General features: G+C 54.1%; 6 protein-coding genes across 6 annotated transcripts; 3 read left to right on the forward strand and 3 right to left on the reverse strand.

The window, feature by feature from the left end:
- Positions 1–280: 280 nt before the first annotated feature.
- PV07_00722 (uncharacterized protein) lies at positions 281–4081 on the forward strand. Its single transcript, XM_016387196.1, has 5 exons — positions 281–831; positions 885–1882; positions 2015–2178; positions 2272–2665; positions 2718–4081. The coding sequence occupies exons 1-5, from the start codon at positions 541–543 to the stop codon at positions 3538–3540; spliced, it is 2670 nt and encodes an 889-aa protein (XP_016254124.1). The 5' UTR covers positions 281–540; the 3' UTR covers positions 3541–4081.
- On the reverse strand, positions 3782–5738 carry PV07_00723 (uncharacterized protein). Its single transcript, XM_016387197.1, has one exon. It carries the CDS (start codon positions 5664–5666, stop codon positions 4218–4220), a length of 1449 nt encoding a protein of 482 aa, XP_016254125.1. The 5' UTR covers positions 5667–5738; the 3' UTR covers positions 3782–4217.
- Positions 5739–8795: 3057 nt separating this feature from the next.
- Positions 8796–9536, reverse strand: PV07_00724 (uncharacterized protein; the record flags this gene model as incomplete). The annotated part of the gene is made up of 1 exon (XM_016387198.1): positions 8796–9536. The coding sequence occupies one exon, from the start codon at positions 9534–9536 to the stop codon at positions 8796–8798; it is 741 nt and encodes a 246-aa protein (XP_016254126.1).
- A 1820-nt stretch (positions 9537–11356) lies between these two features.
- PV07_00725 (uncharacterized protein) lies at positions 11357–13642 on the reverse strand (the record flags this gene model as incomplete). Its single annotated transcript, XM_016387199.1, has 3 exons — positions 11357–11823; positions 11879–13443; positions 13500–13642. The coding sequence occupies 3 exons, from the start codon at positions 13640–13642 to the stop codon at positions 11357–11359; spliced, it is 2175 nt and encodes a 724-aa protein (XP_016254127.1).
- A 1418-nt stretch (positions 13643–15060) lies between these two features.
- On the forward strand, positions 15061–15401 carry PV07_00726 (uncharacterized protein; the record flags this gene model as incomplete). The annotated part of the gene is made up of 2 exons (XM_016387200.1): positions 15061–15334; positions 15391–15401. The coding sequence occupies 2 exons, from the start codon at positions 15061–15063 to the stop codon at positions 15399–15401; spliced, it is 285 nt and encodes a 94-aa protein (XP_016254128.1).
- A 4511-nt stretch (positions 15402–19912) lies between these two features.
- PV07_00727 (uncharacterized protein) lies at positions 19913–22063 on the forward strand (the record flags this gene model as incomplete). The annotated part of the gene is made up of 8 exons (XM_016387201.1): positions 19913–20073; positions 20133–20417; positions 20500–20659; positions 20729–21011; positions 21062–21174; positions 21227–21260; positions 21438–21618; positions 21666–22063. The coding sequence occupies 8 exons, from the start codon at positions 19913–19915 to the stop codon at positions 21940–21942; spliced, it is 1494 nt and encodes a 497-aa protein (XP_016254129.1). The 3' UTR covers positions 21943–22063.
- Positions 22064–22633: the final 570 nt, after the last annotated feature.

Here is a 22633-nt window from a genome sequence, read left to right on the forward strand (position 1 = left end):
ATGTGCCAGAGAGCTATACGAGTAGTCGGCATGACTTTACCTAGGCGCAATAGGCACAGGCCGACAGGGGTACCGCCTAGGGCGAGCATTGGCGAGCCATTCGGCACTCCCCAAAGCCCGCCTAGCAGGCATGGCAGCGCTCGGAGCCCCCATAGTGCCCATAGCGGCCCATTAGCCTCGGTGGCCACGCCCCCCAATTCATCTGCACGTCGGCGTCATGGCGCTGCTGGCAAACAACTTCTGCGCCTGCCACACCTAAACATGTCCACTAAAAATCAAGGCCAATGCGTCGAGACACGCACGCAGCATTCGACATCATAGTAAATAGTCGTTGCGGCCGGACAATCTCCAGATGCCTGCGCATTCCTATACCAAACTTCTGCTCGTCCACCGTGAGACTTCAAGTGAGCCATTGTTCTTTGCTTGATTCTTTCTTGTTCTTCGCTTCGTTTGCTGTCCTCCACGTTGTGTGCAAGTGTTTTGTATTCGGTGTCAACACCACACGCGTTCGCGCACTTTGGCGCAAGTCGACAACTTACCATGGACACACTCCGTGCGGTCCTCAGTGTCCGCCAGGCTCCCGATACCAATGCGAATGACGACCAGAACGTTGGCTCCAGCAGAAACGGCTCCCCTTCGCTTTCTGGCCTGATCTCGACATTGGTGCCAACCTTGATCATCGCCCTCGTCTATTTCGCCGTCTTTCTGCTCTTGAGAACTCGATTTCCTCGACAGTATGCTCCTCGCACATACCTGGGCGCTCTCCGTCCGCAAGAGCGCACCCCTGCGCCTCCAAACACCTTGTTTGGATGGATTCCCTTCATGAGAAGGGTAAGTATACGGTAGTTGCAAGGGACCGAGTCCTCGCTGACCACGTTGTGTAGCTGCCCGACGAGTACGTTCTCCAACACAACTCCCTCGACGGCTACTTTCTGCTGCGCTATCTCAAAATGTCAATTATCATCTGCCTGGTCGGCTGCCTCATCACATGGCCCATCTTGTTCCCCATCAATGCCACTGGTGGAGGGGGCCAAACCCAACTCAACGTTCTCAGTTTCAGCAACATCGTGGACAAGAACCGTTACCTGGCGCATACCTTTGTCGCCTGGGTCTTCATTGGTTTTATCTTCTTCTTGGTTACCAGGGAAATGATTTACTATATCAACTTGCGGCAGGCGTACCTCTTGTCTCCCTTGTACGCTTCCCGGATTTCTTCGCGCACGGTGCTGTTCCAGGCTGTTCCTAACGAATATGCCAACGAAGCGAAGATCCGTCGCATGTTCGGGGATGAACTTAAGAATGTCTGGGTAGCTTCGGACGCGAAGAAATTGGAGGAGATGGTGGAGGAGCGCTACAAGACTTGCATCAAACTTGAGACTGCCGAGACCAAACTGATCAAATCGGCCAATGATGCACGCTTGAAGTCGAGCAAAGGGAAGAATGCCGCTCCTGAGCTACCCACGGCCAGCTACGATGTCGACGAGTACGCCGCTGAGTCTGGTGCTGCTGCTGCTCGATGGGTTCGACCAAAGGACAGACCGACACACCGTCTGAAGCTTTTGATTGGTCAAAAGGTGGACACCATCAACTGGTGCCGCGAGGAGATTGCACGGCTGAATCCTCTGATCGAGGCTGAACAGGACAAGTACCGTGCGGGCGAGGCTGTACCCAAGAATGCGGTCTTTGTTGAATTCTGGAACCAGACTCAAGCACAGAGCGCTTTTCAGATGGTCACCCACCACCAGCCTTTGCATATGTCTCCCCGCGTGGTCGGTCTCAGCCCAGAAGAAGTTGTCTGGTCGAATCTCGGCATAACATGGAAAACAATCACCGTCCGCAACGTTATCTCGCTGGGATTTATCGCCGCCCTGATCGTTTTCTGGTAAGTTTTGGCTTCTTTTCTTTTTGGTTTGCATGCAAAGGTTGCGGTGGTGTCTCACATTTCCCTTGGACTATTGCCCACTTGCTGTATCTCCGTGTTTACTGTGATGGACTTTACTAATATACTCCCTAGGTCCATCCCGGTCGCCGTCGTGGGTTCCATTTCGCAGATTTCCTACTTGACCGAGGTAGTACACTTCCTCCGGTTTATCAACAACTGTCCAAAGGTCATTTTGGGTGTCATTACGAATCTTCTGCCGGTCGTGATGCTTTCCATCCTCATGTCGCTTGTCCCAGGTATGTTTCCTCCTGTTTGAGGGCGTATTATTCCCGGAAGGGCGGTCCTTAAAGCCTCCAGCGTTGCGAAATCGGGCTAACAATTGTTTGCAGTAATCATGAGGTTCATGGGCAAATTCGCTGGTCTCCCGACATTGTCACTCATTGAGCTCCGTTGCCACGAATCATATTTCTGGTTCCAGCTAATTCAAGTCTTCCTGGTGACCACAATGACCAGCGCTGCAAGTGCTGCAGTACCACAAATCATCAAGCATCCAGGATCGTTGACCACCTTATTGGCTCAGAACCTCCCCTTGGCCTCCAATTTCTACATCTCATATTTCATCCTTCAAGGTCTTGTATTCTCCTCGGGCCAGCTTCTCAACATTGTTGGACTGGTTCTATATAACACCCTTTCGAAGATCCTCGACAAAACACCTCGAAAGATGTACAACCGATGGTCAAGCTTATCCTCTGTCGGCTGGGGCAGTGTTTTCCCTATCGTGGAGTGAGATGTCCCCGAAATGTATAATCCTACTCTACTGACTGATCGGAAATAGGTTGATGACTGTGATATCGATAGCGTACTCTCCGATCGCCCCTCTTATGCTCGGATTTGCGGCCATAGGGCAGGGTCTCTTCTATTTTGCGTATCGCTACAGTCTCCTCTTCGTCGACAGCTCAGTCATCGACACCAAAGGCCTCGTCTATGCCAAAGCCCTGCAGCATACTTTGGTCGGCTGTTATTTGGCGGCCATTTGTCTCATCGGCCTCTTCGGAATCCGAGCGGCTCCGGCACCTCTGGTCTTAATGGTCGTATTTTTGGTCCTCATGGTGCTTTACCATGTTTCCATGACTGCAGCTGTCCGTCCGCTCTTGCATTATCTCCCCCGCTCTCTGGAAGCTGAAGAGGCAGCACTCCTGCATACGGAGTCCGCCTTGATGTCCGGGCCGGAAGGGCAGCCCTCGCGTCCAAGTATGCGTGAAAAGGATCAGCTGGAAGAGCTACGAGTAGCGAAGGAGACAATGCCACCTGGAGGCAATAAACACGCTTCGATGATCAAACGATTCTTCCGCCCCGACATCTACGCAAGTTACGCAATCCTGCGGAAGCTTGTGCCACAAGAGTTCGCCGAGATCAGATATTCGCCGGAAGTCGAGCGAGATGCGTACCAAGATCCTGCTTGTAATGCGGTTGCACCTCTCTTATGGGTGCCCCGTGATCCCATGGGGGTGTCGAGGCAGGAGTGTCTGCATACAAACAAGGTCACACCAATGACAGATGAAGGAGCCAGTTTTGATGAGAACTCAGGAAAGATCATTTGGAATGAGGAAGAGACGGGTGGTCAGCCGCCAATCTTTGAAGAGAAGATTTATTATTGAGTGGACACGGGCGATCCTTTGCAACGTTGAGTGTTCAGATCTTGCGCTGGGATGAAATCCCTTTTGGCTTGGACGTCTTTTGGAGTCTGGCTCCAGGGACGGAAGGGTTCGATGCTCTATTTTTGATGAATATAGATAGGCGCACGGCGTGCCATGGCATCGCCATTTATGCCGCCAGTTGGAAGACGGGCGTCTTTCGAGGAACCAGGACGCGAAAGATACCCCCAAAGGCCAACAGAACGGAACGGTCGCTTCTTTTTGCAGGAAACTTTGCAGTAATGATACCCCTTCCAAATTTATCATCGGCTCCGAAAACGTTCCTCCATGCAACGAGCAGGAAATGGACGGCGAGCGATATATCGGTGGGCAATGTGTACACAGGTAAAGAATCGGGCCACCGCCTACGTATACTTGAAGAAGTAGTCCAGGGTTTTTGTCCTTGGATTTAAGAAGGGAGAGAGAGGCACTGAGAGCATAGAACAGCATGTGGTGACAAGGCGGTGTCGATATATGATTTCCCTCGCGGAAAATTACTTCGAGCCTCAATTTTGGTGTGTTTCCTCTAAAACCCCCTTTTACGTCGTCACGGGGTGGATGGTCACCGACCAACCGACCAACCCACCCATCCATCCCATCCCAAGCAGCCAAAACCCGGTCCAACCCAAACGGAACCGGCTTTAGATGCGCAGGGCGAAATCCTTGGACCACCACTTCTCCGTGACCTTGACCCGCTTCTTCTTGCTCGCGGCGTAGGACACGGGCTTGCGCGCCTCCAGCTTGCCGTTGACCAGGATGTGGCGGAACCGCTCCGACAGCAGGTTGCCCTCGGGCCTCAGCCGGCGCAGGGACTCTTGCAGTTCGTCGGGCAGGACCAGCTCGAGCGGCGCGGGCGGGATCACGGCGCGCGAGGGGCCCAGCGTGGCCTTGCGCCGGAGCACCGTCTCTGCTCCGCTCGCTGCGGCTGCGGCTGCGGTTGCTGTTGTGGATTGATCATCGCGCTGGTGCTCGGTGTCGGCGTCGGCGTCGGCACTGTCGAGTTCATTGCCGCGTTCCTGCGTCTCGAGCAGGGCCTGTACGATCTCCTCGCCCCTTCTCTGCCGCTCTGCCATTCTCGCCTGGTGTTTCGCCAGCCGTTCGGCCTCTTTGCGACGTTTTATTTTGTTCCGTTGCGCGGGCGTTTTTCGCTCCGGCCGCTTCCTCTTCAGGAGATCCGCCGGATTGCCCTCGTCCTCCGTCTCGAACCCTTCCCACTCGCTCTCCTGGTTGTCCTCCGGCCTCGGGTCTGGCTGGTTGGCGAGCGCGTCGATCCGGGCCTGTTTTTCCGCCGCGATCTGAGCCTCCCGGAGACGGCGGCGCTCGGCCTGGACTTCTTTCTCGCCTTCGCGGGTCAGGAGGGAGTCCCAGTCCTCAAAGGAAGGGTTGTAGCTCTGTCCTGCGTCGGGTTTCGGCACGGCCTGGGTGGGCACGCCGGTCGATGTGAGAGCGACGGGTGGACGGCGGAGGGAGGAGGGAGCGACTTTGGCGCGAGGTTTGGGGATATATTCGTTTTCTCTCGGTGTGGTGACGGATGCAGAAGTAGTCCCCGCTGCAGATGATACCCGCACGGCGTCGGAGTTGTCGTTGTCGGCCCAAAGATCGAAGGATGAGGTGGCAGTGTCGATGTTCTCCTCGTCCAAATGTGCTGTCGTATCCAGATTGTTCCGCAGCCGAGCAACCTCCTTCTTGCTCACCCAGTCCTTCTTCTGCCTTTTGCTCGATGGCTCGAGCACGCCGTCCGTCACGACGGCACTGAGCGTCCTCTTGTTCCTCTTCGAATTTTCCAATGCGGGGACAGCACTCCTCCGTCCGAGAATCTCATCCATCTTCAAAATCCGGCCCCGATGAGTTTTCCCCGCTTTTGCCTGTCGCAACACCTCCTCCTTGGAGCCCGTCGTGTCCAAAGTGAACAGCTCGCTCTGCGCCTTCTCTGCCAAGGGTTTCCCATGCTGAATGATTTCTTCGCGGAGAATTTCTAGTCCAGAGGTGACGGGGGATATGTCGACGTTTTTGCGCCACGCTTTTTTGCCCTTGCGAGAAGGTTGGGTTCGCTGGGAGGGCGCCCCTATTGAGGTAGAAGTGGGAGGCATGGCGTGCTATGCTGGTCTAGACACAATGTAAGAGAAGCGAAGGCCTGTTCCAAGCACTGCATGCGTCTCGCCGCAAATGTTGGAATCAAATTTCTCCGCAGACGCCAAGATGAAATAATTGATAACTGCTCGCCGCTCACCCCGGATCGGGTCGGGAGTGACGCCGCCCTATACTCACCCGTGTCTCCCCAGTGGTAGGGGCACAAATCCTCAGCGAGGTCCTACGTCGAGTACGATATTAACGTAGTTTACCTTTACTCCGTTATATCTATGGATCCCGACAAATATTTCGAGCCTCATCAAGTCTTCGCTTTCCAGAGAACTCACGCCTTTTCCATCCGCTCCACCATCAAGCGGTCTAGAGCTTGTTGCCTTCTCTCCTCCAAATCACAAATTTCAATCCTTAGATGGTGGGTTCCAATGGGCTGCGAACCCACGGCTTTTACATGGCCTCACGAAGCCACTTGTTCCCAGCCGCCGCTGGGCCACCGACATTGGAAGTGACTTCTTCTCGTAGGTAACAAGTGTGGGTATCGTGATTTGGCAGCCTCACTTCGATCCTTTTCAACACTCTCCTGCCTTTGGGAAAGATGGTCCGAAATTGATCCGTACAGCGCAGTCTTGGAGCAAATAAAAGTGAGTAGCTCGCTGCCATACCTGTCTGATACTTTCGTCCATTGAAGTAGCAACCATGGTGTCAACACGCAAGGCCACACCAGGCCTCATCATGGTGCCAATGTCCTTGAAACCCGAAATAACCGTACAGGAATGCGATGACTGGTACAACAATGAACATGTGCCGATACGAATGAGGCTTCCATACTTTGAGCACGGCTATCGGTATCGCTCGACGGAGACCGGAGTGGCTGGTCCAAATGCCAGTGGTTTGCCTGAGTGGCTCGCGCTGTACGACATTTCCGACATGTGGAAGCTCACCGAGATCCAATATGAGCGCCTTTTGCAGCCTGGTGTCCAGTCCCTGCGAGAGAGTAAGGTTCTTGAGAAGATCTCGGCATCGCGCAGATATTACGACCTAGTGTCGACGTACCAAGCACCTGACTATGCCGCGCCTGAGGATCATCTGCGTGCGGGCGATATTGACAACGCGTACGGGTCCACGGTCATTGTTGTGGGAGTCAGACTCTCGAACGATTTGCTCGAAGCTGAGTCGGAATGGAACAGATGGTACGAAGAAGACCACCTGCCGGCATTGAGAAAGGTCCCCGGTTGGAGACGAACAAGACGGTACCGCACATCTGTGACTGAAGATGCACCCACAGAGCCGGTCAACACCTGCTCGACCACTGAGTATTTGACAATCAACGAGTTTGCGGATCCAGCTGCCGTGGGTGGACCCGAGCATCAGATTGCAATCCGCACCGAGAGTCGGACGAACGTCGTGGTCGGTAAATGGAGGCACGCGTACAAGCTACACTACATCCAAAGTGCAGCTCCGCGTCACCTGTCGGCTCTCGTTCGCGATCAAATTGAAGAATCCGTCAGTCCTGACAGCCTTACCATGACGCTGGCTGGCCCAAGCCCACGCATCGAAAGCTATGTGGTTGCCAGAGACGGCAGCATCATTCTCTACATGCTCGGCGGTGCAGCATCGGCTCACGCTCCTATTATAGTGCTCTCGACTTCCGGCAATCTCACGTCGGAGTGTTGGGATAGGTTTGTGACAAAACTCCTGTCACAAGACGCGAGGTTCAATTTTCAGCTTCTGCGACTCAGGCTACCTCTTCGTCTAAGTGACGCCGACCACGCCCTCAGCGGTAGTTCCAGCCTTCTCTCGACCGCTCAAGACACAGAAGACTGCCTCGCGGCTTTGTTGATGGGGACACCAGCTCTGCATCTAAATCTGAGGCTATGCGGTAGGACCACGGGCGGACCACCAGTACCTGCAATCAATAACCTTGAAAAGAACCGCAGTACAGAGTCCGAACCCCTGGCCAAGTTGTGCGAGAGATCCGCCATCATCAATTGCCACTCCTCCCAGGCGCTGGACTGCGCGATGAGCATCCTAGAAAAAGCGGCGTTGGTCTCCCAGGGAGTGCAAGACCTATGGGAAAGGACACTCGGCTACTTTCAACAGAACGAGGCAAGTCTACACTAGCTTCTCAAGCTTCGAAAATTCCTTCCATCCAGTAAATAAAAAGAAGTGGTCCCCTCCAAATCCGGCACAACGTCTCACACCGGCGCGACCATTTTCTCGAAATCTACGGAGCAGATCTCCACCGCATTCCCCCACGGATCTAGCACATATCTCGCCTGCTCGCCGTTGGGCATCGTCACGGGATCGCCAAATTCACGGCCCCCGGCTGCGACGACCTTGCACGCCAGCGCTTCCGGATCCGACGCTGTGACGGCAATGTGGAAGAAACCGCCTCGCGTCCAAGTCTCGGAGTCGAACGGCGCCGGTGACGCGGGCGTGGCGCCTCGATAGGCCGGGTCCGTAAACTCGAAGATCTCGAAGCCTACCCGGTTGCCTGTGCCTAGGTAGGCGACCTTGACGCTGCAGAGTGCATTGCCGTAGACTTTGGAGGACGACGTCGTCAGCCGGAACTAGTGGCGGGGCTGACAGGAGGAAAGAGGTGGGCGTATAGAGTCATCAATGCGTACATACCGCGAAACACCGGACCGGTTGGGTCCTGAGCCCTGCTCATAGTCGCGCTGGGAATGATCTCGTAGAAGCCGAGGGTCTCGATGTACCATTTGACAGCCGCGTCAAGGTTGTCCACGGACAGAGCAACATGGTTAAACTTGCAAACGACCGGTGACGACATATTGGAAACAAGAAGGCAAAGATCTCTACGAGATGAGTAGTACGAAATATGAAGGTGGAGAGAGAGAGCACTTGTTATATATCAAACCAAACCCGCGCGGGCTGTCTGGGTTCGTCCGGAGCCATTATTTCCTTGGGTCCATCCAGTTGGTCCGTGATCGTTACTTGACGCTTCACTGCACAGCTGTTTTGTCACGGGCTCAAGAAACTTCATTGATTGTTCAGAAACAAATTGGACGAGAGCTTTGGCTTCCATTTGAGGTTTGGAGGAGGGCGATCTGAATTGATAGAGAGAGTCTCCCATTCTCTGGTCTGTCTGCTGGCCCCCTAATCCTTCATCCATCTCACCAACCCGGAATCCCCTGCCTCACACCAACATTCTTCCTCTTCTTAATACGCCAATCCTCCTCTCCGCTCCTTAGCCGCTCCACCAGCTCCTCGGGCTCGAAGTCCACCCCAATCGGATTCTCCTCGAACTCCTTGCTGGCAAAGAACGCACGCGCCTCGGCCGGCGTGTCAAAGTTGTCGACCTGGGTCTCGAGCTCGTTGCCGTCCGGGTCGCGGTAGTACAGACTCGTGGTGGGCCCGTGGTTGACGCACCAGAAGGGCGTGATGCCCAGGTTCCGGCGCTGGCGGTACGCCGCCGCCAGGTCCTGCAGCGTGCGGAACGTGAAGGCGATGTGCGCCAGGCCCGCGGGCTTGCCGACGCGCTTGGTGGTCTCGGGGAAGATGCCGATGGCGATGCGGTGGTGCTCGTCGTCGTAGGTCAGGAAGCACAGGACGTTGTTCTCGTAGGTGATGTCGGCGTCGAGGAATTTGGTGTAGAAGTCGCGCATCGCGCGGAAGCTGGCTCGGTCAGGGGTGCGCAGCACGACGTGGGCGAGGAATGCTGGGCGGAGGACCTGGGAGCCAGGGTTGTCATAGATGTCTCCCATGATTATGATTGCTTTCCACAGAGCGTCGAATATCTGGATGTGTGATTGCTCGTGCCAGCGAGTTGAAGTCCCTAGGCTGGTCTCCCCATCCCTCTCCAGACACTTGGGCTCAGAAGACTCAACAACCCGCCAGATGAGCCAGGAGGGCATGACGGACCATTTCCGGGGAAAAGACCATGGAGACAAGACTATGGTAGACGCCCGAACAGTGCTGCAGCCGGCAAGATTTCGCACGACTGAGGCAACAGTTTCACGCAGCAACTCGGATCTGGGGTACCACGTCCCGGGAAGGGGGGGGGGAGGGGGGGCGGGGGGGAAGTACTCACTCCGCCAGATTCGAGCTGACCTTACTATAGGTACCATGACGATTGCATGTATCTAGCGGTTTAGGTTTCCAGGAATGTCCTGTGGTAGCTCCAGAGTGTGGGCCACCGAGATAGTCGCCACGCAAAGGGGGGTTTTATAATAACTCGAGAATGTTTTCGCTTCCCCAAAGCAGAGCCCTGGTCGGAGCATCTTCGGAGACGTGTTTGCACAGACATTCTACCAAGTGCCTGAACCGCATCCACTATCTCCATTGCAATGCAGAAGCATCACTCTCTGACGCAAGCAGATAGATGTGGGCTTTCTGCTCGAAGGCACTCGCCGGTGGTTGGAGCTCAAGCGGCGCTTCTCCTCGCCGATATATGTTACATGATGGCGGGGAATTGCTGAACTGATTCTACACCCTTTCTTTACCATCTCTGACCAGTTTCCCCTACAGCCCCCATCTGAGATCTGTTGATCAAGGAAGTTGATTGACATCATCCAGTCCAGCCTTCTCTCACCCCCACAGCCAAGATGTCTGGCAAGACCATGAAAGCATTCCGGCTGGTCGAGTACGGCAAGCCAGGTCAATACTGCGAAGTGCCCATCCCCTCGCCGAAGGAAGGGGAGGTCCTTATCCGCATGAAGGCCGCCGGCCTCTGCCGCTCGGATCTCGACATGGTTGACTCTCTGCCGGGCTCGGACCCCTACGCCTCCGCCGTTGACGCACCATATACCCTCGGCCACGAGAACGCCGGGGTCATCGAGGCGCTGGGCGCCGGGGTGACGGACCTCCAGATCGGCGAGGGCGTGGCCGTGCGCCACATGCCGCACTGCTCGCACTGTGAATTCTGCATCCGCGGCGTCGAGCAGCACTGCGAGACGTACAAACGCGGCGCCATCGAGATCAACCGCGGCACGGGCTGGGACGGCGGGCTCGCCGAGTTCATGATCTGCCCGCGCGATCAGCTGGTCAGCATCGGTAGCGAAGATCCCATCAAGTACGCGCCCTTGACCGACGCGGGAGTAACGGCTTATCACGCCGTGGGCACGGTCAAGGATCGGCTCAGGCCTGGATCTTCGGCCCTCGTGATCGGGTGTGGTGGTTTGGGATCTTATGCCATCCAGTTCCTGCTCTTATTGGTGGGTGTCAAGGTGTACGGCGTCGATGTCAATGAAAATCGGTTGGCCATCGCCCGCAAATTGGGCGTCAAGAAGGCATTCAAGGCGGGGACAAACGCCGCGGCCGAGATCCTGGAAGAAACCAACGGAAAAGGCATCGACGGCATCATTGACTTTGTTGGGAGCAACCAGAGTCTGGAGTTGGCCATGAAGCTTTCCCGACCACAGGGCCGAGTCGTCTTGGTCGGCATGGAGATGGGCTCAGTGCAGGTCGGCTGGAACAGGATTGCGACGAGTTGTGAATTTGCCATCAGTCTGGGATCGACCCGCAGGGACCTCGAGGAGGTGTGCTACCTGGCTTCGACAGGCAAACTCACCATCGATGTCGATTCGTTTCCCTTTGATAAGGTTCCTGAGGCGTACCAGGCACTTCGGGACGGGAAACTCAACGGGCGAGCAGTTATCACATTCGATTGAGCTACTCATTCTGGGTACTGTGAACATCCTCCCAAAATAATTCATGCTACAATCTTTCCTGATCATCAAACCATCCCCCCGCCCGAGAGTATCTCCCCAAAGTAGTTTGAGAGGTGGTTGCTGGAGCCTATCAAGTCCGTGGGGAAATACAATTCGCTAAGAAAATCGGGTGACAAGTCTGATTGAGTCTCGTTGGTGTTGGCGAAAGAGAGCGAATTGCTCTGTCGAACAAGGTCGTTGGCTTGCACGCTGTCTACCAACATCGGTAATTGCTGCACCGCGGTGGAAGTAGAATCGATCAAAGGCTCGATTTGACCATCTGCAATGCCGCAGTGTGCTGTTTGTTGTACAGTAGTTTCTTGGAATGTCATTGGGCCGTTGCCATACGTGCAGGGATCGATCGAGTCGAAGCCATGCGTGACGTTTTGAGGCCGAATGCTTCCCGCAGCGATCGCAGATAGCCCAGGTCTCTGTGCGATTAAAGTACTTGCCCGGCGTTGAGGATAGCATTCCGAGAAATCGCTCGCTGTGCCTGCCCTTTAGTTAGCAACCAGGTGGAAAATGCTAGAATCGGTCTTTGTGCCTACCATGGCTTCCTGTACTCCCCTGATTGAATTGGTCGCAGCCCTGGGGGATTGCAGACCTGGAACTGGGCCTGCTGACAGGAGTTCTCGGCGGTGTAGGTTGGTTTGTTCTCAGGCCATCATCAGCGTGCTTCTCTCCTATCTCTTTCCGAATATTTAAAATCTCGCTCTGAACCACCTCCAAATTCTTTTGAAGTGTTGATGACATATTCCAGTATCCCACGAACCTGTTGTACGACATGCTTAAAACTTCCAACTTGGAATTGGTCAGACTTTTGTCACTTGAGCTCAGTGGCGCGAGCTCACGGTAGAGGAGCTGAACGGCACCAGCTAACCAGATCGTATTCGCAAGGAATGGATTCACATATTTGTAGTGCTCTTCGTAGCTGCTATTCACGAGAAAAACAATCTCGTCCGTAGCTTCTGAGTACTGCTCAAGCGCCTGGCTTTGCCTCAACTGGATGGAATGTTGGTTATCTCTACTCCGGGAGATTTCTTCGGGGGTGGCCTGGAACAAATGGTACTTGTAGATCATAAGCTTGGTTAACTGGACCATGGCGTGAATGCTGTAGATATAACTATGCTGGAGTCGTTTCTTGATCATTCCGTGACGGTCCAGTTCACGTATACCGAAGCTGAGATAGTGATGCCGGTACCTGTGAGGCTTTGGTAGGGCCATGACAGTGCATTGCAGAGCATTTCGAATGGTGCAGAGTCGGCTTAACGAGTTCTTATTAGCCATGGTGACCCGACGACCAACATGGCCGTCATCCCTGAATTCGTGTGCCTTATGTCTGTTTCGGGATTGCACATCGGCTGCTGGTGCTGTATCAACTCCGATCGGGCTCGTGATACTTTGAGCGTCTTTCATCAACGAATTGATCACAATGAACCAAGCCTTAGGAGACTGGTTCCCAGAGGCTTCGAGAGCTTTGTATCTCTCCAAGATATCTTGTCTGAGTGTACAGCTTTTCTGCGGCACGCCTTGCTGCCAATTATGGTCTTCGCAGGGCAGGAAAGTCTCGTTCTGAGACCAGTCGATGCCCGTGGGACAACGGCGAATGACGCTGGCAAATGCGTCCATTTCCCAGATCGCCCACCAAGCTCGACGGCGTTCCTCTTCTTCAACCCATCGCGACGGATCGATCTTGTCATAATGGCGGCAGTTTGCATCTATCAAGTGCATATTGAGTTCGTATGCACTGCTAATGGCCACCCTCAAATATCTCCAGGCCCGGCCTCGCACTCCTTGTGTAAGAAGCCAGTGTGCGACCAAGATCACAGTTTGGAGCAAAGGAAGGGAAAGTGGCATATCTTCGCATTCGTAGATGGCCTGATCAACGTATTTTAAGGTTTGATTGATGAAGTCCGGGCGCCGGGCAACTGTTGTCACGGCCGAAGAAACATTGCCGTCGTCACACTGATCCTGATCTTTGGTGGCAAAAATCATGATTGCTGCAAGAAGCGCCTTGCACTGACTTGCAGTCTCAATATTTTGCAGGGTAGCTAGGAAATCACGTTCGCGAAAGAGCTGGAAGGACGTGAAATTCTCGAAAAATTGATTGGCACTGAGAATGAATTAGTCGACCGCAGAAATAAAATCAGGGCGATGAGTATGACTGACAGGCCATCCACTTCGTCAGGAGGAAATCCCAGTGAGTAGCAGCTTGCTGCGACATGGCTTCCTTGTTGACCATGACCAATGCTCCTGGGACTATCGTCTTTACTGCGCTTTCCCGGTGAACAAGATTCATGTGAAGGATGCATGATAAAATCGAGACTCTGGATGGTTGTGGTTTGCCTCTCAGCGACTGCAGAACAGGAGGGCTGTCGTGACCGCGCGTCAGCGGTAGCGCCGGTCTGCTCGACTTGGTCTTGAATAGTTGCGTTGAGGGTTCTTTTGGTAGGCCTCTGCGGATGGTCTTCTTTCTCTTGCTCACCTAGAAAGTCAGCTTGGGTTCAACAATCCGTAATGTGGTTGAATCTACTTCGACTCTTTCGCTTGCGCAGGGTCTGCGTTGACCCAATCTTGGGGCCTGGCTTGAGAGGCCTCTCTGGATAGGCGCATGATTGCATAGACTGCTGGCAAAGTTGACAGCAGGGAAGCTCTCTTCCACACTTGATCTTGCGCTTGCGGCAGACGTGACAAGCAATATTTGACCGTGGTGGGCTGGTCACTTCTTCACCAAAACTGTGTTCAGACATGTCACCCGCACTGGAAATAATGAGCTCTCGTGCGACAGACTTTGTACTTGAGAAGGTGAAGTTCGTTGCAGGCGCGTCGACGACACGACTGCAATCGACCAGCAAAGGGCTCACACAAGCCACTGGGGTGCCAAATCTGGGGTAAAACCGAACCACGACGACGACTTGTCAGTTTCTAGCTTCTCCCTGGTTCGCCATCACCCACTCCAGATCTATCCGCGTTGGCAGAGGCGCGACTGACATGGTGCGAAAGACGAGGCTCCTCAAGGTCAACAAGAAGTCACTGGGTAAGCTTCGAGTCGCAGGCTGCGATCACTGGTGGGACTTGTGTCTGACTCGCCAAATTCTAGGCTTGTTAGTGTGTCTCGCCAGTTAGGCTTAGGGGCTCCAGAAACCGGCTTAGCTGTCCTCAGGTGAAGCATGAAGGGGCTCCTCTACTTCTGGGCGTGTCTAAGCCGTATTAATGCAGACAGTCAGTGTGGATTTGGCTAATGAGAACATCGGAACAACTGTCTGGTTGATTGTTCGCTCGCTTTGGACAATTCTCCAATCCCTTGAATATAGCAGTCCACGTCGCCGAAGCTCGAAAATGCTGCAGTCGAACGACTTTGAAGCACGTCGACGTCGCGGAGTTGCGCAATTGCAATCTCCCCAGACATCATGCCGCCTCCCAAGCAAGCATTGCAGTTGATCATGGTGTCTCACCGGCCAGTGCACACAGACGAAGAAATCAACCGAGATCTGGCTCCGGCATTCGAAATTTTGCAAAGGCAGGTAGGTACATGATCCGGGCGTCGACAAGGTCAATCTTTGCTAAGCGAGAGGGCAGGGCCAACGGACTACATGCGTTGTGGAGAGGCAAGAAGCATGAGGACTGCCACACATAAGTCGCGCTCCCGCTGTGGGAGAGTCTGGGAGCGAGCCACGCCTTCTTCACAAGTCCCGACTACGCAGAGTTCCACAAAGGGATCCAACCAGCCATGAGTGGAAGAAAGATCGATTGGCAAAATCACGCCTTGGTGGACATCATGGGCATCGACAAGGCTCACCTGTCGAGAACTCTCGAGTCACGGGCAATAGAGGTTGCTCTGACCAAAGTCGTCGAGGGCGGCGTGGCAGGCTATTACTCGCAGTTCCGCAAGATTGTGGTACCGATTCTGAATGATGACCCTGGCTGCGATGGGCATTTCATAAGCCCCTTGGTCGAAAACCCCCCAGGACCAATTGCTTTTGATCAATTGGAAATCAGTCGACGTGAGTACCCTTGGTCCTTTTAAAAGGTCAGATCCGTGGTTGATGCAAGATCTCAGGCACATCATGAGGAGTTTGAGAAGAGGCCCACATTCAAAGCATGCATCGACGAAAGCATGCATCGACGGTCTGAAGGACTACTACGCAGTCTTTGTAGTCCCTTGGTACATTGCCGAACTCAAATTGATACAAGGCAGCTTGCGATAGACAATGGGCCTTAGGGAAAACCAGACGTGTCACGTTTGACGGAGATGGGGATGTCGATCTACTTTCAAAGCTGCTATGGGTCACGTTAGGCCTTGACTGGCCACCTATGTATCTAACCAGCTTTGTAGAAACCGCATGCGGCGTAACCTCCGTCGACGGTCCAACGAGCTTAGAGATAGCGTCAGTGAACAGCCGACTCCATCAAGGGTTAAAGCAGGAGACTTACCTCCAGTAACATAGGATGCGTCGTCGCTCAAGAGAAATACCAATACTTTTGCGATTTCCTCGGCCTTGCCCATGCGTCCCATCAAAGTGCCGGCGCTCACAACATCAGCGTTAAACAACCCTTCCGCTTCGCCTTGGCGGAATATTTTGGTATCGACGGGCCCCCTGAAGTCTGATCAGCAGCTTGTCGCCCAGAGGGAGCTCGAGAGTAAACCCACGGTAAGACTGCGTTGACTCTGATTCCCTTTTTGCCATACTCTCCTGCCGCAGATTCGGTCAGGCCAATGACGCCAAACTTGCTCGAGGCATACGCTGCGTTGTTAGGAAGGCCTCTGAGTCCAGACGTGCTTGAGACATTGACAATGGAGCCTCCAGGCCGAGTGAGAACCTGTAGTTCGGCCCGCATGCAAGCCATGACTCCGGTCAGGTTGACCGCGATCATTTTCTCCCAAGCTTGTTGGTTCTATTACCATGTCAGCCAATGGACAATGGTCTCCCGTCATGTCGCTCACAATAGTTTCGGTGGTCTCACCGGCTCCTCCAGCGATTCCAGCAATGTTCGCAGCGCCGTCGAGTTTGCCGAAAACCGCGACAGTTTCCTGGATCCAAGAATTGACCTGCTCGACATGGCTTACATCGACCTTCTTGAGGGTGATTTTTGTCCTGTACTGGCTGCCTTTGTTGGTCAGCCGTCGTCTAACGCATGAAGAGGTCAAGCAGCAGCACAGCATTCGTACAGAGAGACGCAGTCTCGCGGATTCCATCCTCGTCGACATCGCAGATGGCGATACCTTGAGCTCCTAACTCACACAGCCTTATCACAGTCGCTCTGCCAATGCCAGAAGCTGCGCCCGTTACGGCGAATACCTTGCCTTCCATTTGAAGATGCATTCTAAGAAGGCGGCGTGCGTTTAGTGGCCTGTGGCCCTCCTGAAGTTGTCGACTTCTTCGCAGGTGCTGGGGGTAGACCTCTAGGCTGCGCTGGATCGCTGGCGCTTCACTATAGCTGAGACTCCTGGGCCAGACCAGACCCGACCCGTGGTCCGACTGCAGTTTATGGCCCAAGCCGGCCAAGATCTCTGGTCTGATCCAGTGACATTGCCGACCTGTGTCGAGACATCGCAACTGTCGTTTCAGTAGAACCCCCGGTCGCCAGATTATGCAGATCTAGCACGAGTGCTTAGCCTGGGGTCCCTGTGGAGTACGTTGGTGGCGCTTTTGTCGTTGTCGAGTCAGACAACTTCATCTAACCCGAAGGAGTCTGTCGGGCTTGCGTTCACATGCACAGTTGTCGAGTAAGACAACATATTGCATCGCGGGGGTGGGGTCCAAAAGTGGCAACTGCGCCGAACACGCCAAAATGCGGGGCCCCGTATCTCGCGGATCGACTTCGGAGTGATGGAACCATTGCAACTCGAGGCAAATGTGGTTCAAGCTATACGGAGTCCACCACATCAATCTGTCCTCTTCAAACCCTTCGCCGAGAAAGTCCTGGACAAGTTGTTGGAGATGAAGCAGACGACCCCGACATAGCCGCAGGTTGTGAACGGAGAGACCAAGCGGCAGCTGTAAGTGAAGTGCTGGTCAATTAAAGCCAAGGTTTCCCTCGCGTGCTTCTAGCCATACCGGCCTCGACAGACATCACAGTATCCCAGCCTTTAGACAAAGACACGTTCCCGCATAGAATTACTATTTCTTCTCCAACCGCAGAATGGCCGACCAGTCCGACGTCATCGAGCAGCTACAAAAGCGCCTCAAGCTCTTGGAGGACAAAGAATCACTAGCCACGCTACTAAACACCTATTGCACCACTGCTGACCGCCACGACTGGAATGCCTACGCCGACGTCTACATTGGCGAAGGTGCCGTCATGAGTTTCGAATCCTGGGGAGACATCAACGGCAAGGAGGCCATTGCGAAAGCGGCCAGCGCGGAGCAGATCTTTGAAGGTCTCCAGCACACCATGACCAATATGCAATTCGAGGTGGACGGCGACGACGCCACTGGCACTGCTTATCTCTGGTTCTGTGCCACGCCTGAGACGGCCAAACCAGAAATCAACTACGCCTTCGGCGGACCCTACAGCTTCAACTTCAAGCGGACGAGCGAGGGGTGGAGGATTTCGCATATGAGGCTAAAGAAGATTTGGGCACTCGGCAAAGACACGAAGGGAGTCTTTGGTGCCAACTGATGTCCTGGCACGGCTTTCAGGCTATATACATAGAATGCCGGTATTTACCCAAATGGTGATCAAATATCACTCAATCTTGCTCTAAACTTCTCGCTATGCATTGTTTCTATCATTGGGATTGGCATTTTCCCTTGCTGTATAGCACGAACGTATACAGCAGACACAGCTCACCGAGCAAACCCTTCTATCTAGACCCATCACTCGCCCAGCAGCGACTGGGTCTGAGCACTCTATCCGTGGAGTCGATTCGTCCGGTTGAATATTTGGGGGCCCGTCCACGGCATACTAGCCTCGTATTGCTCCGTGGCCATCTCGCAAGACTACAAGTACCCCCTGGTCTGCCATATTACTAGGACTCGTTGCTCTACACCGGTGAATATCAGGATTTCCTTTCCTTTCCTTTTCACGAATCTAGATATGAACGGGCCCATAGCTGCCGCTAGCACAGGCCTACTGGAAGGCAAGGTCGGTATCATCACTGGCGCTGGCACTGCATATGGAATTGGGCGAGAATGTGTCAAGAAGTTTGCAGCAGCTGGGGCCAAAGCCATCTATGCCTGCGACCTGAACACCAGCGGCATCGCGTCGTTGCGAGAGGAGTGTAAGAAGGCGGGGTACTCGACCATCATTGAAGGACGGCTGCTGGACGTGTCCAACGAAGAGCGGACGGTGGCTGTCGTCAGGGAGATCACCAAGACACACGGTCGGTTTGATTTCTTCATTGCGAATGCTGGGTTCGCCAACTACAGGTGTGTATCGTTGCGTGGATGTCGACGTCTAAAAGTTCCAGATCTGACGTTTTGATGTCATTTCCAGATCACTCAACGACACCGAGACGATTCATTATGACCGCCAGGTCAATGTCATGACCAGGGGAGTTTTCCTCGCCATCAAGTACGGTAGTCAGGCGATGATGGTCACCTCGGACCAGAAGCCTCAACCTGGCGGGACATTCGTGGTGACGGGATCTTGTGCCGGCTTCTTGGGGTCCTATTCAGACCTTCCGTACGGTCAGTCAAGCGGGTTCTCACATTTCCAGAAACCGGCTACGCAGATCGCGAAAACGGCTGACAGCGTTGTCTTTGTTCCACAGCTGTCGCCAAAACCGCCTTACACGGCATGATCTCCTGCGGCTCCGCCCAGCTCTCCGCGAGCAACATCCGCATCAACGGCGTCGCTCCCGGCTTCACCAAAAGCGGCATCCTGACCAACTCCGAGAAGGCTGAGAGCGGCGAGTACAAGAACGAGCAGAGCGAAGAGCAGCTGAAACAAAACCACATGTGGTTCTTCGAACGCGCCGGTCTCCTGAAGGCGCCCGAGTACTACTACAACCGCCTGCAAGACCCCGCGGAGATCGCCAGCGTCCAGCTGTTTTTGGCTACGGATCTGTCGTCGGCGGTCAATGGCCAGATGATTCTGGCAGACAGTGGCAAAACGGCGGCTGCGACTGGGGAGGCTTGCACGGGGCCTATCCCGCCAATCAAGCCGCTGGATTTGTCGTGAAAGAGACGGACTCACGCAATAGCATAGCTTTTGAATTGCACGTAGAAGACCAAAATCTCGGACCTCTCTAATCGGACGCGTTGAACGTGTGACATTGCTCTCCGAACGTCGTTTCCCTCCTCTCTAACTCCACGTGGAGGTGAGAAGCACAGCTGTCCGCTCCTATATACTCCCGAAGTCAGTCCGCCACCTGCTGCTGGGGTATTGCCGGTGCTGCGCAGTGCTCCCTGCAGGGGCCGTGAAGTCAGAATTTGGGCAGGTCATTTTCGTTCGTGTGGGGAGTAGTTTGTAGCACGTCGTATCAGAACCCAGCAACTGTTGCCATCGATGCAAGGCGAGCGCAAGAACCGACTCCCTGGAGTATATGATGCTGGCATAGGGTTTTGCAGTACAATTTCATCTATACGAAACTCCCAAAACTCACTTTCTGCCTCTAAGTCAGATCGATGGCGCTCATGGCAAGTCCAGTCCTTCTCGGTGCCGCGCTGATGGTCGCTTTCGCGATATGGACGATTTTGCGAAGTGGTCGACGAGACCCTCGACTCCCGCCGGGACCACCGACAGTACCTGTGCTGGGAAACGCTCATCAAATACCTTTGACAGGATTAGGCAAGAAGTTTGTTCTAGACCCTCTCAACGAATAAAATGCTCTGTGAACTGATGTCGGCGTCACAGATTTCACGAATGGGCAAAGGAATATGGTCCAATATACTCATTGAAAGTCTTCAACTCGACCATGATCGTGTTGGCAGATCGCAAAGCCATCTACCAGTTGATGGATAAGAAAGGTAGCATCTATTCCGACAGGCCTTTTCTGGCAGTGCCCACTTTCATGAGTCGCGGATGCCACATGACCTTTGAGCAAACTACGCCTGGCTGGAGAGAAAAGCGATCCGTGGTCACCAGAAATCTGAATCCGAAGAACCTGGACGAAAAGCATTTCCAGGTTCAAGAGGCCGAGTAAGTCTGCGCCGAAGACGCTGATGATGTAAAGCCAAAGCAGTAAAAGGGCTCCAGCGGCTGACCAGGTCGAAATGCTCAGAGCGGCCGTTTTCATGAACAACCTCGTCCACCATCCCACCAAGTCCTTTGATTATGCGAGGCTGTACGCCTCGTCCGTGGCGGCAATACTCGCCTGGGGATTCAGAGCCAAGGACTTTCAATCCTTCTTTTACAAGGATTTTTATGATTTCGTGGATCAGGTTTGCCAAACTTTCTAGGGGTCTGGAGGACCTCGAACATATTCATGCTGACGATTTGTCTGCCGGTAGTGGCTTGGTGCGATTGAACCAGGTGCGAACCCACCTGTCGAGCAAGCGCCTTGGCTGTGGTATCTCCCGGGTGCCTGGAAGAAGCGAGCGTACCATGTGAGGGACATGATGGACTCGACGTGGTCCAAGGCCCGAAAGATGGTCGAAGAGAGACGCGAACGAGGCGATGTTCGCAATTCGATGATCGACGTCAAGCTTGCCGAGTATGAAAAGGACGGCTGGCCGATGTCGCAATATGCTTTCAACAATCTCTTCGGAGAGCTGCTCGAGGCTGGGGCAGATAGTGAGTTTCTCCCCCGTTTGCAGAAGCCTCCACGTTGACGTGCAGAACAGCTACTGCAAATATGCTTCTGACCATCATCCTTGCGGTGACCAAGTTCCCCGAAGTGCAAGTCAAGGCGAGGAAAGAACTTGACGAGGTTTGCGGGACCGAGCGAACGCCGTTGGTGAGCGCGCCCGGCCGCACGATGTTGCAACTCCGCTGACTGAGATCAACAGTTCTCTGATTTCGACCGCCTTCCGTACATCAATTGTATCATCAAAGAAGCCTTGAGGTGGCGCCCGACGTGAGAACTCCAGCGTGGAATAGCTGCTGCTGTGTTACTGACGGCCCCGTTCAGGTCTGATCTGGGCATTCCGCATCGACTCTCTCAGGGCAAGAAGCTCCCCGCTCCATTTCAAGCTGACATCTAGTACTGATGGCTCACAGATGATTGGTACGAGGGCATGTATCTCCCCAAAGATAGCACGGTCTGGTTAGCTGCCTGGGCGATCCATCAAAACAATGATGAGTATGCCGACCACGATCGCTTCAACCCGGACAGGTTCAGCAACCACCGGAAACTCGCCAATGACTACGCCGTCGGACCAGACTGGCAAGGCCGAGATAAGTGTTATCCACGGTCCTTTGTAAATGCGTTCTCGTGCTGACTGTCAGGGCTATACATCACTACGGGTACGGAGCTGGCCGCAGAATGTGCCCGGGAATCCATCTGGCAGAGAGGAGTATGTGGCGTGTGACTGCCAAGCTGCTTTGGGCGTTTGAATTTGAGGAGCTGCCAGATAAGCCCCTCGATGTCAACGCGTACACCTCGTCGAATCTTGTGCGGCCGTTGGAATATGAAGTCAAGGTCACGCCTCGCAGCGAGCAGCATAGGGACGTCATTCGGCGGGAGCTGAACGGAGCCTTGGAGTTCTTGAGCCAGTATGACTGAGATTCAATCTTGGTCAAGCTGCCGTCAGGATAGGTTCTCGTTGGCTGTTGGGTAGCCTGGATAGGTCAAACATCGCAAGTATGCCAAGTGTGGCTCATTGGAGGACATGATGGATTTTGAGAGGGTCTGTGAGACCGTCGGACCATATACTTTGTATCTGAGATTACGGCCCCTTACGGAGCCCCTCGAGCATCATTTCAGGGCATACACAAGCGCACTCGACCGATCACGTGAATCTCCCTCCCGACTTGAAGCTGTCGAGCACTTCGGGCCCCTGCAACCACGCGTTGATCAACAATGACGGAGTATCTCTATCTGGCACCTTCCGTCTGCCGTACATAGATAGAGAAAGCTCGCGGCTCGCCTTCACGAGTCCTGATGCAGTATGGCCTCGACGGATGTTGAGTGCATGTGGTATCACCCACGGATAGTCTTCGGACTGTTTGGCTCGGTGGCAGCCGCTAATGCAAGACTTCACGCATGCCATTGACAACCGCTTCATCTCGACGCTAACGCCACCGAAGAGCGCGACTGGTATGGAAAACATCTATAGTAGGTAAGATCATTCACACGATCACGAGTGACTACTTCTGTCCTGCCCATTCGACTTACTGCCCACGTGATCCGCGATCATGTCAGTCCAAGGGAAAGTGGCCATAGTGACAGGAGCCGGCCTGGGGCTCGGCAGGCT

The sequence above is a fragment of the Cladophialophora immunda genome (genome assembly GCF_000835495.1).
Source record: "Cladophialophora immunda strain CBS 83496 unplaced genomic scaffold supercont1.1, whole genome shotgun sequence".
Classification (NCBI taxonomy): domain Eukaryota; kingdom Fungi; phylum Ascomycota; class Eurotiomycetes; order Chaetothyriales; family Herpotrichiellaceae; genus Cladophialophora; species Cladophialophora immunda.